The 12,270-nt window shown below is 36.7% G+C and overlaps 1 protein-coding gene across 2 annotated transcripts; it reads left to right on the top strand.

Annotated features, from left to right (window-relative positions):
- Positions 1-4,083: 4,083 nt before the first annotated feature.
- On the top strand, positions 4,084-10,953 carry LOC111237077 (ubiquitin-conjugating enzyme E2 D4-like). 2 transcript variants are annotated; one of them, XM_022766034.1, is made up of 7 exons: positions 4,084-4,257; positions 5,339-5,402; positions 6,134-6,165; positions 8,643-8,720; positions 9,390-9,495; positions 10,697-10,790; positions 10,879-10,953. In XM_022766034.1, the coding sequence occupies exons 1-7, from the start codon at positions 4,234-4,236 to the stop codon at positions 10,922-10,924; spliced, it is 444 nt and encodes a 147-aa protein (XP_022621755.1). In that variant the 5' UTR covers positions 4,084-4,233; the 3' UTR covers positions 10,925-10,953. The 2 variants fall into 2 exon arrangements, with proteins under 2 accessions (XP_022621755.1, XP_022621756.1); XM_022766035.1 differs by lacking the exon at positions 6,134-6,165 and having other exon boundaries at positions 4,248-4,257.
- Positions 10,954-12,270: the final 1,317 nt, after the last annotated feature.

The raw sequence follows: 12,270 nt of genomic DNA, 5'->3' as shown, positions 1-12,270 counted from the left end.
CCAGTATAACATCGACTTAATATCATTTCATTTCATTAAGTGGCTTATTTAACTGATTCCAGTTCTGTATGCATAAAAATAACAAGATAAAATAGTATTAATTACAATTATAAAATACATATTATGAGGGCAACAGGAGATGTGTTCAACAGAACAACACAAAACATATCAACAACAAGCTGAAATTTTACAGTTGAAATCCAGAGAAGTAAATCACTTTATCATTTCAGGCTTTTGATAATATCTACATCCCAACATAGAACATATCTGATATTAAAATGTTCTTGAGATATTTCTATATATAAGCATGTGGCCCAAGTATTGGCATTTTGACTTGTGACTTTATCCATAATCATCTCCTCTAAAATTTTGCTATAATATACTGTATGTTGTGCTGCAGCTATTCAACAGTGAGACTAGATATTTTTCTCTTATATCAGAGTATATAATAATATAGTGAGTGTAAGTCTGTGCATCCTAGGGATGACTTTTACACTCGTTGTCATCCATAATGTTAATACACAGTCACACACAATGCAGAGCAGCTGTGTGTGACTGAATTATTGTTCAGTTTTTGACAGAATATCACGTTACTTTGTGAATTGGAACTTAATATTGTGAGGGAATCTCACAATCTCTACTTGCACATTACTTATAAATGAACATAATTTGTAGGAGACATGATTTGAATCTTCTCAGCTGTCAGCCTCTGGTTTGTCTTTGCTTTAAACATTTTATTGGACTGTATATTGACAACTAATCAATCTATTAGTCAGACACAACCTGTTCTCACACTGTAGCCATGGTTAATGGATAACAGTATGATATTTTTTATTGGTATCTCCCAGATATAAATGTGTGACAGAATGACTGTAAACTGCTGTTGAAATACAGCATGGCCCATGTAAGTCTGAGAAAGCCCCTGTCATACTGGGATTTGCATTCTCCTCCACCATCATTCCAGATGAGTCCATGTCCCTAATTGCACTGACAATTACACTTATCTGTCGGAAAATTCATGCTATCACTCTAATTGGCCTAAAGTCCCATAAACACAATACAGGGATCAGTAAACAGATTGCAGCTCTGTTTACACTTAAATGAGGTGCTGTTCAGTCTGCTCTCCTGCTCATAACAACATAATGAGAGTGTTTATGCTGTAGGCCTACATCTGTAATGTAATGTTCTGATGTAGCTCATGATTTCTGTCTGTATTATATAAGTTCAATGTACAGGCCCGGACCTCCATGTGCCATATTCATCATATTATTTTCATTATCAATAATCCTGTGTTTTCACAGTCCACCAACATGTATCAGTTCATCTCCAACAGAGTACCAGTCACTAAAACAGACAATAATGATATCACACATGTGACATCATAAAAGACAAGGGTTGTACAAATGTTAATGAAGAACAACAGATAGTGTGGAAAAGGTTTTGCTCCTCTAAATTAAATAAACATATAAGCATTTTATTATGGAAGGCTCTAAAATCTGGTAAATTCCCCTTCAAATAAGCAGAACTTCATATCAGCACATTGCTGGAAGTGAGTCATTTTTAGATTCCCCCTTTTTACAGTACATTCTTACATTTAAAGTATCAATAGGTGCCAGATTTTGAAAAAGTAGTCACAGAGAAGGAGGTTCAGTTCTCATCTGGTTTCACACACGGAAATCCAGAAAATCATCAGTTGCTCTTGAAATTGAAAAGAGAACTAAAAAGTAGTGAGTGCCATTCACCAGATGAAGTGAACTATTTTTTCTAAGTGAACATTTGCCTTTGTCCGAGTCTATGCAGGTTTTCCATGTTAAACGATTTAAAAGACTGACGATTATTACATTGCTGCAGATAATATCTTTTCTCTAAATGCTGTAAGCAGGGACGGAGAGGTGTGCCACTTGTTATATCGTGCCCTGTTTATGTCCTGAGGGAATAATATCTTCACTCCCTCATCATGGCTAAAGGTTTTCTGTGGTTGTTTTTTTTTTTTTCCTTTTTTTTGGTCATTTTAGATAAATGCAGCTAGTTATGATGAGGGCTGCTTTGCCCTTTTTTCAACATTTGTTAAGCAATAAAGTGTTTTCTTTTTTTAGAAAAACTGTATCAACTAAGTATTGTTTTAGTATCTGTAATAAGTATTGTATTAATATGTATTGAACATTTTCAGTACGCAGCCTTACTGATGGAACGGTCATGTTTAATAACAAACCCACTGTTGCCATGTCAATCACAAACCAATTAAAAAGGTTGTGATCACAGAAGAGTAAAGTATGGCATGACATGAACATCTTTTATTCTGTCTGTTTTTTGAACAGGTTGATTTTATATCACAATTATAATGTTTCCCTTTAGAAGCATTAAAAGTCAAGTCAACCAATCAAAAGCCAACTTGCATTCTATGGAATATACAGCACAATGCCATCAGGATGCTGAAAAGCATTTTCTAGCAGACAAAGTATTTTTAACTGAAGCTAGCTTTTTCTGGAGCTTTCAATTCAGCAAATGGTCTTCATCAGCAAATGGGTTTGCTCAGTTGTCATGGAGTTGGCTCACTTAGATATATATGGAGCTTAGGTCATAGCTATGATTAACCTGTTAGTGGGCTGTGGTCAAGAATGGCTCTTGTTGCTCAACTATTTTTCAGCACTTTCCACAAACACACCCACCATGATGTGTTACACATTTAGCTAATAATGACAATAGTGTAGTTTAGTCCCTCAAACTTTTCTGCATTATAATGTTCTCTCATTATAATGTTGCAAGTATTTGAAAATGTTCAACTCAGCTCAGAGGCCTGCGGAAACTCTCCATCACTTCATGCTGGCTGTAGTGTAGAGGGTAAGGAGGAGTGCAGAGATCTTTTATGCTCTCCTGAAAATAATTATAATTATTCAAAAATTGTGAATTGTTAACTGATTAAAATTTGTTTCAGACATTGTGGCAACAGTTTTAATCATTATAAACAGCACCACCTGTTGGAAGACCAGAGAAATAGCACACTAGATTTTAGCCGCTTGCAAATCATCAATCATGCAATCATTCATGCTTTTTAAAATGCATGCTCTGTGGTTTTAGATTTTCAGATGTGCTTTTCCAGCCATTAATGTCCATTTATTCCATCAATATCTGTATGGCATGAAAATCAGAACACAGACCCTGGAAAGGTGCCTGTTTGGTTTCATTTTTACACTGAACACAGAGATGCATTATCTTTAAACCAGAGTAAACCAGTACAGACTCTTCAAACCAGTGGCAACTAAACAGCAGCAGTAATGTTGACAAAACTTGTTGCAGACTTGATGTGCTTTCTCATCTCTTTCCTCTGTTTCTCTCTGTAGGTAGGTAGGTTCTGCCTAAGGAGCTGTAGAGTCTGTATCTGTGTCTGTAAACCAGCTATACTGCCCCATTACCCTGCTCAATACCCACTGCTACAATCATTATTATTTGTCTCATTATTATTAGTCTCTTTACTATTATTGTTATTATTATTGTTATTGTTATTATTATTATTATTATTATTATTATTATTATTAGTGTTCTATATGTATATGTACATATGCATATGTATACAGGTAGTGAGTGCCACACACACACACACACACACCACAACCCACACACACAACACAACATACAACACACACACACATATATATATATATATATATATATATACACTGTTGCCCATAAAGTTGGAATAAATTTTGTTTTCAGACACAATCCTCTGTTTATTCCTATTTAAAATACATCAGTAATCACTTTGGAAGAGATTGACTACTAAAGTTTTGAGAAGATATACACTTTATCTGTCAAGAATAAATCACATTGTCACAATCATTTCATGGAAACAGGTAAAAAATATTTTATTCCAACTTTATGAGCAACAGTGTATATAGATATATGTATCTATCTATCTATCTATCTATCTATCTATCTATCTATCTATCTATTTATATAGATACATATATATATATATATATGTATATCTATCTATATATATGTATATGTATATGTATATATGACTACGTTTCCCATGATCCACTTCGGAGCGGAGGAGCGACCGTAAACAGAAACAAGCGGAAACAAAGGAGGTTTTATTAAAACACAAACACATCCCTGTCCGTGCAAGTACTCAGGGAATAAACTACAGCCATTGACTTTGCAGCAATAATATTGAAACAGAAAATTAAGAAAGAGTCGAAGTGAGCTGAGAAGCGAACGGCATCAGTCACCATGGCACTGAAAAGAATACAGAAGGTAAGTTTGACTAGCTAGCTTTGCTTGCCGGCTAATGGCAGCTAACTGGCTGAGCAGAGGCTAACGTTTGAGTTATTATTGTTTATTAACAAAGATTTCAACGCTATCCCCGCATTAAAACAACTTCTGGCGAACTCCGTAACGTTTCTGCGAATAAGCTTTTTGCTGACACCTCCCAGAACACACACAAGGACAACTTCAAAGTTTCGTGCTAACAAATAGCCAAGTTAGCTTCTTAACTGCCCTGTTTGGCTGCCTCCGTGTCAATCTGTCACTGTTTTTAAAGCTGTCACTCTACGAGCTCTTTAACTTGTCCAAGTAGCCGATCGACAGTCCTCTTGTGTTTGTACGCGTCTCTTGGCTGTGTACAAGTACTACAATGACCAGGGAAGTGACTACTTCACAACGCTATCCATTTCTAAATGTTTTCTTTTGTTGTTTTTTGATATCGTACCCCTGCTATGTAGTTAGTGCTGGCAGTGGTAACAGCCTTAATAGAATATTACAAGTGGATAGACACCAGGAAAGTGCCGGGTATGTCCCCACCCAACAATCACAAGCCCTCATAAAGTCTAGTGTTTGCTTGGGAAAGTATGAAATACACTGCTATGATAACTTGTGTGCACTTCATAATATCTTAAACATGGGTATACCTCCCAGGGAAAATCTTGCAAGCTCTTCCTCTACCCCATACCACTCCTTTCTAACCAGGAAGTACCCTGATGCAGATAGTGAAGGGGGGGGGGGGGCTAAGGGAAAGTGCATGCCTCTTGGGACAGGTTATTAGTTGTTTGAAGATCAAAAAGAGCTGCCTGCTAATTGGTAAAGTGGCACTGTGAAAACTGATGAATCCCTGAGTAGATAGTGTTTTCCACTACACTGAATTCATTGTGCATCCAATAACCTGATGCTGCTGACAAACTGTATATATTATCAGCATTTGTCACTGTGGCTAAGCTCACTTACCCAATCTTCGGTCATCAGTCATCATCATAAACTGGAGAAAACATCACAGTAGTGTCCACAAAGTTTGATGTAAAAGAGGAATAACTAACTGCAGTATTTCTCTTATGTTGGGCAGGAGCTGCAGGATTTGCAGAGAGACCCTCCGGCACAGTGCTCTGCTGGACCAGTGGGGGATGACTGTGAGTACACACACACACACACACACACACACACATACACACACACACACACACACACACACATATTTCATGTCACAATGTCTCACCTGAGTATATTTAAAAGTGGCAGCTTCTCACTGCCTGTGGGTTGTTTGATGGTTAAAATATGATAATAGCACACAACTAAGACACTGTTTCAACTGTTTTGCACACATTCAACAAATAAGGCAACTGTAGGAGGACTCTTTGTCATAGAAACTACAATATGAACAGGATGTTTGTTATTTTCATCTATTCAGATAAGAGGCCCAAACATAGTTAGGGGAGAAACAGGCATTGAAAGAGTCCAGTCCAGATTTCAAAGCTTTGCCTAAAGGGTTACTTGTGAGCTATTCTTATACCACACCTTATTTTGGAAGTGATGGTAGGACTAGAACAATCCCCATTCTTCCAACACAGCAGTGCTGACAGAGAGATTCAGTGAGGAAGAATGTGCAGTCAGTTTGAAAGGTTACCTTTTAAATAATCCAGACATAGACAGTGACTGGGTACAGGAGTGGCTGAAGCTGTATGATCAGCTGGTCACAGTGGTAAGGCCAGCTTCACCTGTGCCAAACACAGAGAGAGCAGATGCATGAGCTTCTGTAGACAGAGTGTTGTAGTAGATGAATGATGACTGATGAACATTGTGTCTGTCACATGTACAGCTTACATTCTGCTGTGTTTCTCTCTTTCTCCTTGATTGCTTCTAGTGTTTCATTGGCAGGCAACCATAATGGGTCCAGTGAGTATCATGCTATCACTTCAGCCTTTCAGTCCTTTCAAGGTGCACTTAGTAGCTATATGGACTATGGAGTTTCCCAGTGTTTTACATACATTACCAGTCAAAAGGTTCAGAAAGCATCAATTTTTCCAGCTGTTATTTACATTTACATAATTCAATGTCTCAGTGTTTCTGAAATCAAAGCACAGAGCAGATAAATAACTGGGGATTTTAAAATTATCATCCTGTTCTTCTAATGTTGTGGCTCATTATCTCGGGGTAGGATGAACCAGTCTGTCTTCCTCTGCTACTTGTCTTGTTCTTACTGTTCTGACAGTAATATACAGTCCTACTTCCTGCAGTACATTGTTGTCCTGATAATGCATCAGAGAGTGTAGTGACACAGTTTGTTCCAACACTGTCTTTGCACAGACAGGGGGTTGTAGGAACTGTTCGCATTAACTTGCATTAACACCAACTTTTACATGATTTTTTAGTTTTTTAATTACCCAATCTTTTTGTTTATTCATTTTTTACTTGGGCAGTTTACATCTGTCATTTGTACCAGTTTCTCACTGGACTTGAGCTGCTGAAATTTCCTTAAAAATTGCAAAAATGTTCTCAAGCTTTTGAGCGGTAGTGTGGATCTTTAAAGCCACAGCAGGGAGTTGTTTGGTCTACTTTTGCATTTCCTTTCAATAGTTTTGCATCCCTTTGAATTACTTTGGCTCAATGCATTTGCATTGTGTAATACACAGTATATTGTATATTTTTTAGCATCATTAGTGAATATAAAACAACTAATTCTAACTTATTCATGAATCATCTTTAAGCTGAAGCTAATCGGTTTGGGTAGGCGTCCCGCTTAGATTCCGTATAAGGAATGTTGTTGATGTTCAGTCAAACGTATTCTCATGGGAACTGTATCACAACGTCAGATTAGCAAATTAACTACCGGTAACCTTTTGGTATCACCTTTTGGGTTACGTGTAATTGGAACTGTTCACCACAGTAACCTACGAAACACAGCCATCCTGTCCCAGAGTACAGACATTCATCTTAAAACTTGTGACAGGCCACGTATTGATGTGTCAACTTAGAGGTAAAACTGAGTCATTGTCTTTACAGAAGACATGGACTAAAAGTACTGCATTTACAGTAAAGTAACAACTAATAACAAGAACACAGGAACCTGTCCACAGACCAGCAGCATCATTCTGCTGTCCATTATGATTTTTAAAAGTACAGTAGTTCACCATATAATCACCAATAATGAATGACATTTATAGTCGAATATCAAAGGAAAACCATGGGTAATTACAGCAATGGGTAATTGTTGAGATCTCAGAATGGGGTGACTTTGGTAAAAATAGGTTGAACAGGACAACAACTAGCGGTTTATTCAGGTTGTGTAAAACACTTTATTTGGAGGTAAAATTGAAGTAAGCACACCGGAAATATTGCTTATAGCTCATTGAACAGGAAAACTGTGCACTACAGTAAGTACAGAAGGTCAAAGCTGAAGCAGGAAGTGGGTCTGTGATGGATGTTAACACCTGACAGTTTGGGATATTTTTGTTTTAGAAATAAATTTGATTTACCTCTTGGATTGTTTACAACCTCTGATCAATTTCTCACATTAGATGCCACTTTGGACCTATTGTATATGATATCTTTACATTTTGAGATCTCATCAATTAATTCCGTTGGTACAGCATTACCATAACCAGTAAAACAAATGGCCTTAACAATAAAAAATAAATTATAAAATAAAAATAATAATAAATAAATATTATTAGCTCTGGTTTTCCATTAATTAACCAGAGATTATTTAATTTTCACCATGATTAACAGTGTTTTTTGAACTGATCATGTTAATCAGTAACAGTAGGTTGCAGTTTGCCTGTATATGGGACACAGTGTTTACCAGCTACCATCCGACCACATACACTGATTGCAAACAAGAAGAAAGGATGCAGGCCTTACCTAAACCCTGCTCAGCTCAGCTGGCTTTCTGCAGGTGCTTTAGTTGTTGGCACTAATATTAGATACTGTGAGACTCACCTTCTTGAAGCCACCAATCAAAACACAAATGACAACCTGTGACACCCATGGGATATTAATTGTTTCTGCTTTTTCTTGTGCATTCTATTCTACTCTACTTGTGCGTTTGTAGTCTACATGTAAAGCCACAATTTCCCATATGGAGTAACACTTTAAAAAACATTTTAATTTACTGCTCTTGATCTGTCAGCATTGTGTGTGATTGGCCTGTAATTAGGAACTTCCCTTCTTCAGTGTGGACATTCATAGTCATGGTGAGCAGCTTTGTGACAGCAGTTCACTAAAACCATCAATGTAAGGCTTCAAAGTCTAGATAACTCAAAGAGAGCCTGTTCTCTCTGAAGGTGGCTGTAGATTGCTGACTGTCAGTCATTTGAATGTTTTTAATGGGAAATGTTTTACTGACAGAAATATCTCTTGTGTCTTTATGTCAGGGTGATAGTCCTTATCAAGGAGGAGTTTTCTTTCTCACAATCCACTTTCCCACCGACTACCCGTTCAAGCCACCAAAGGTAAGAGCTGGTGTGGTTACTCAAAGCCTTGTCCTGTTACACTGTGGAATTTATCATGGTGGTGTGCAGTCACAAAACCTTCTGGTCCTCAAAACCTCTCTTATTTCATGAATTATGTTAAGGATAACCCTCAACAAGTTGTATGTTTCATGATTTTAAAAGTGTTTTCCATAAACAGTGACAACAAACAACGTTTTGGACACTAGTTGCAAAACTTCCTATATTCTTTGTGTCATATTGTGAACAATTTCCTCTATTTTGAGCTGAAACTCACGCTATTTAGCTGTGTGGTGAGACTGTACAAGGTAGATAATGGATAGCAGCTGTCTGTGGTGTACAGCTCACTGTGTGAAATTACTTTTATTGATAATACAGGGTGACTTTCCTCTGGAGTCATCAAAGATACAAACTTATCCAAGTTTTTAAATCGCTGCAATTTAGAAAGTATGTCTTAAAAAAGACTATCTACAGTATTTCTATCTTCATGAAAACCTCATCAAATTAAAGCTGAGACTTTACACTTTACTGTAGTATCCATTATTTGAAATTGAACGTGCTGAAACACAGAGCCTGAGTGAGGAACACTAGTACAGTAACTGTGGATGTGTATTTTATCTGCTCATACAAACCTGTGTGAATAAAATGTGTTTTTTTTTTTTTTTTTTACAGGTAGCATTTACAACAAAGATTTATCACCCAAATATTAACAGCAATGGCAGTATCTGTTTGGACATTCTACGGTCACAGTGGTCTCCAGCACTAACAGTGTCTAAAGGTAATTACACTCTCCCATTGCTATCACTGCCATTGATCCTATTTTGAGCGTGTAGAGAGTGTAAATCTATACTCACCTACATGTTTTGAGTTTCATTCCAAAATGTGAAAGTATTTGCTCATTTTGAGAACATTACTTCATGTGGATTTATTGTGTAATTTGCTGTAGCAGAGTTAGTGAATGTATCACACTTTTCAGATATCCAGATCTGCATTATTAGCACAGTGTAAAGCTCTTGTCTGTGTTATTATGACTGTATTACATAGACCAGGCAATTGCAGCAGTTCATTCATAAGAAAATGTTTAACTCTGGTGCACATGACTGGATGTTTTATATAACATATCAGTGTTTAATGTAATATATGTAATGTATAATATGAATTCCTGGTTGATGCTGATCAGATACATGCTGTAGTGATTTTTGACTGTGGAAATAGTAGTGTAACAAAACAAACAAAGAAACATTTATAGTCTTTCCCCTAGGATTTTTACAGTAGTGGTGATGTCGTGTGTGCTGTCCACAGGGACTTGACACCTCACAGAGGTGCAATGTTCGCACAAGGTCCAGTAGTACTCCTGACAAATGTCAGTAATTCACTTCACTGCTGTACAATCTGTTTAATTACACACCCAGCCTGAGCAATTAATGCGACATGTGCAAGTATCATTCAGAAACATTCAGTGTGTTTAACTCAGTTCTGGTGCTTGTGTTATGTTTCTGCTGACATTAGCTCGGTAAAAGACTTTCTGTCAGGAGATGTACAGAGGTCTACCTTTTCGCTGTCACAAACAGAGGTGTTTTTCTTTTAGCCTACCCTCACTTTTTTGAATGGAGTGGACAAAATTATAGAAAGACCTGTTAACATAACACAATACAATTCAACAGTAACACAAACTGTGGCCTCCAAAATGATTATGCAGTTGAGTGAGCACCTCTTTAACAACACAAACTGAACATTACAACCTACATGAGGAAGGATCTTTGGCAGGAGTGTTAGATTAGACTGCATTAATTTTAGCTAGGTGCTTCTATGAATGTAAACCTGTATATACATCTTGTTTCTTTTCTTAATGCCTTTTATGTTCTATGTAAAGCACTTTTTTGTTGTTGAAAGGTCCTATACAAATAAACTTGCCTCGTCTTAACATCCTTTATTTACACTTTAACTAATATGATCTTCATAATTTCTCTTCATTCCAGTTTTATTGTCCATATGTTCTTTGCTTTGTGATCCAAACCCGGACGATCCCTTAGTTCCAGACATAGCGCACATCTACAAGAACGACAAAGACAAGTGAGTGTGCACACAGGCTCAGGTGATGCTTCATTATCCACTAATCTCAATATCAACATCTAGTGACTCTCGTCTTTTCTCTCCTCAGATACAACAAACTAGCAAAAGAATGGACCCAAAAGTATGCCATGTAAAGAAAAAAACATCAGAGATCAAAAAAAAACGCTGAATTTTTTTTCTTTTTCCGTCCTTTTTTAAAGTCACAACACACTGTAAATTATAGTATGGAGTCATTAAGTAATCTTTGGTAACTTCCATCAAACTGTCATTGTTATTAATCTGAGACCAGACGTTATTTGTTTTACTTTGCCTAAGGTCATTTAATGGCTATCTTGACATTTTAAAGTTTGGCATGTTTTTGCATCAAGGACATTTTATTTATAAAACATAAATTTATTATGAACTGCTTCACAGAATTCTTCATTTTTAAGTGAAACTATAGAACTGTAGGCCACAAATCCCACCGTATGCCGCTCAGCAACAAGGGAGGAGCTGAGTAATAGAGCAGCACGATAATGTACTTATTACACAAGCTGCTCCATAACTGGAAGATCTCAGCTTCGGTCTCTGCTAGCATCCATCAGCAACCAGCAAAGAACACGCTGAACCTTGGGAATGTCGACGCGTGAATACCAAATATGTAAGCCCATCATTCTGACACTTGTCTGTAAAACAAAGGAATAATGACAACATCATAATATCCACCTTTAACATTACAACTTCACCCCACCTTTGTGTAGTGGGTGACAGAAGTTCTTTTTTTAGTTATTTTGCATCTTGTTGCAGACGATGTTGAATGAAAGAATGTACTGTTGCAGTTCCCCTTAAAATGGGAGCTATTACAAGTCATGTGTTACTGTGTTCTTCATCATTATTTGTATTATCATTATTATTATTACTATTATTATTAATTGTATAGTATTAAAATCCTCTGGAACTGTATAATTGTTTTATTTGTTTTTATTTGAATTAGAGTCATCACAATGTAAATCTGTCATTAAAACGATGTACTCTTTTCCCCTGGGAATAGCTGTGATGTTGGATTTTTGGTTGGATTTACACAGGCACAAAGATCAGATTTTTAACCCGATGAATCCTGTACCTAAGGGTTGAGCACGTTCCTCTGTTTGACCTCCAGTCTGTCTGTATCTCTAGCTCTGCTACAGAAAGGGTAAAAATCCCATTTTCTGTTCCTGTGTAAACACTCTCTCACTTGTGTCTTTGAGGCCTGTGTGGCACCTTTTGTACTGAATTAAAGAATGGTACAGTTTTTTATCATGACTTTATGGTCTAGCTCAGTTTTTATCACAGTGCTTACTGTTGAGTTTGTATCTGTATGTTGTCTTACTCTGTTGACGTCTAATTTAGTGATCATATTGTTTGGTATTAATGTAATTCTAATTCATGGTAGCTAGCATTTATTAATACAGAAGTATACTCATAAATACTAAGGAAAACAAAGATTGTAAACAATTATCAC

Source organism: Seriola dumerili, unplaced genomic scaffold, assembly GCF_002260705.1.
Source record: "Seriola dumerili isolate Sdu_G_001 unplaced genomic scaffold, Sdu_1.0 BDQW01000807.1, whole genome shotgun sequence".
Classification (NCBI taxonomy): domain Eukaryota; kingdom Metazoa; phylum Chordata; class Actinopteri; order Carangiformes; family Carangidae; genus Seriola; species Seriola dumerili.
This window is presented reverse-complemented; position numbering and strand designations above follow the sequence as displayed.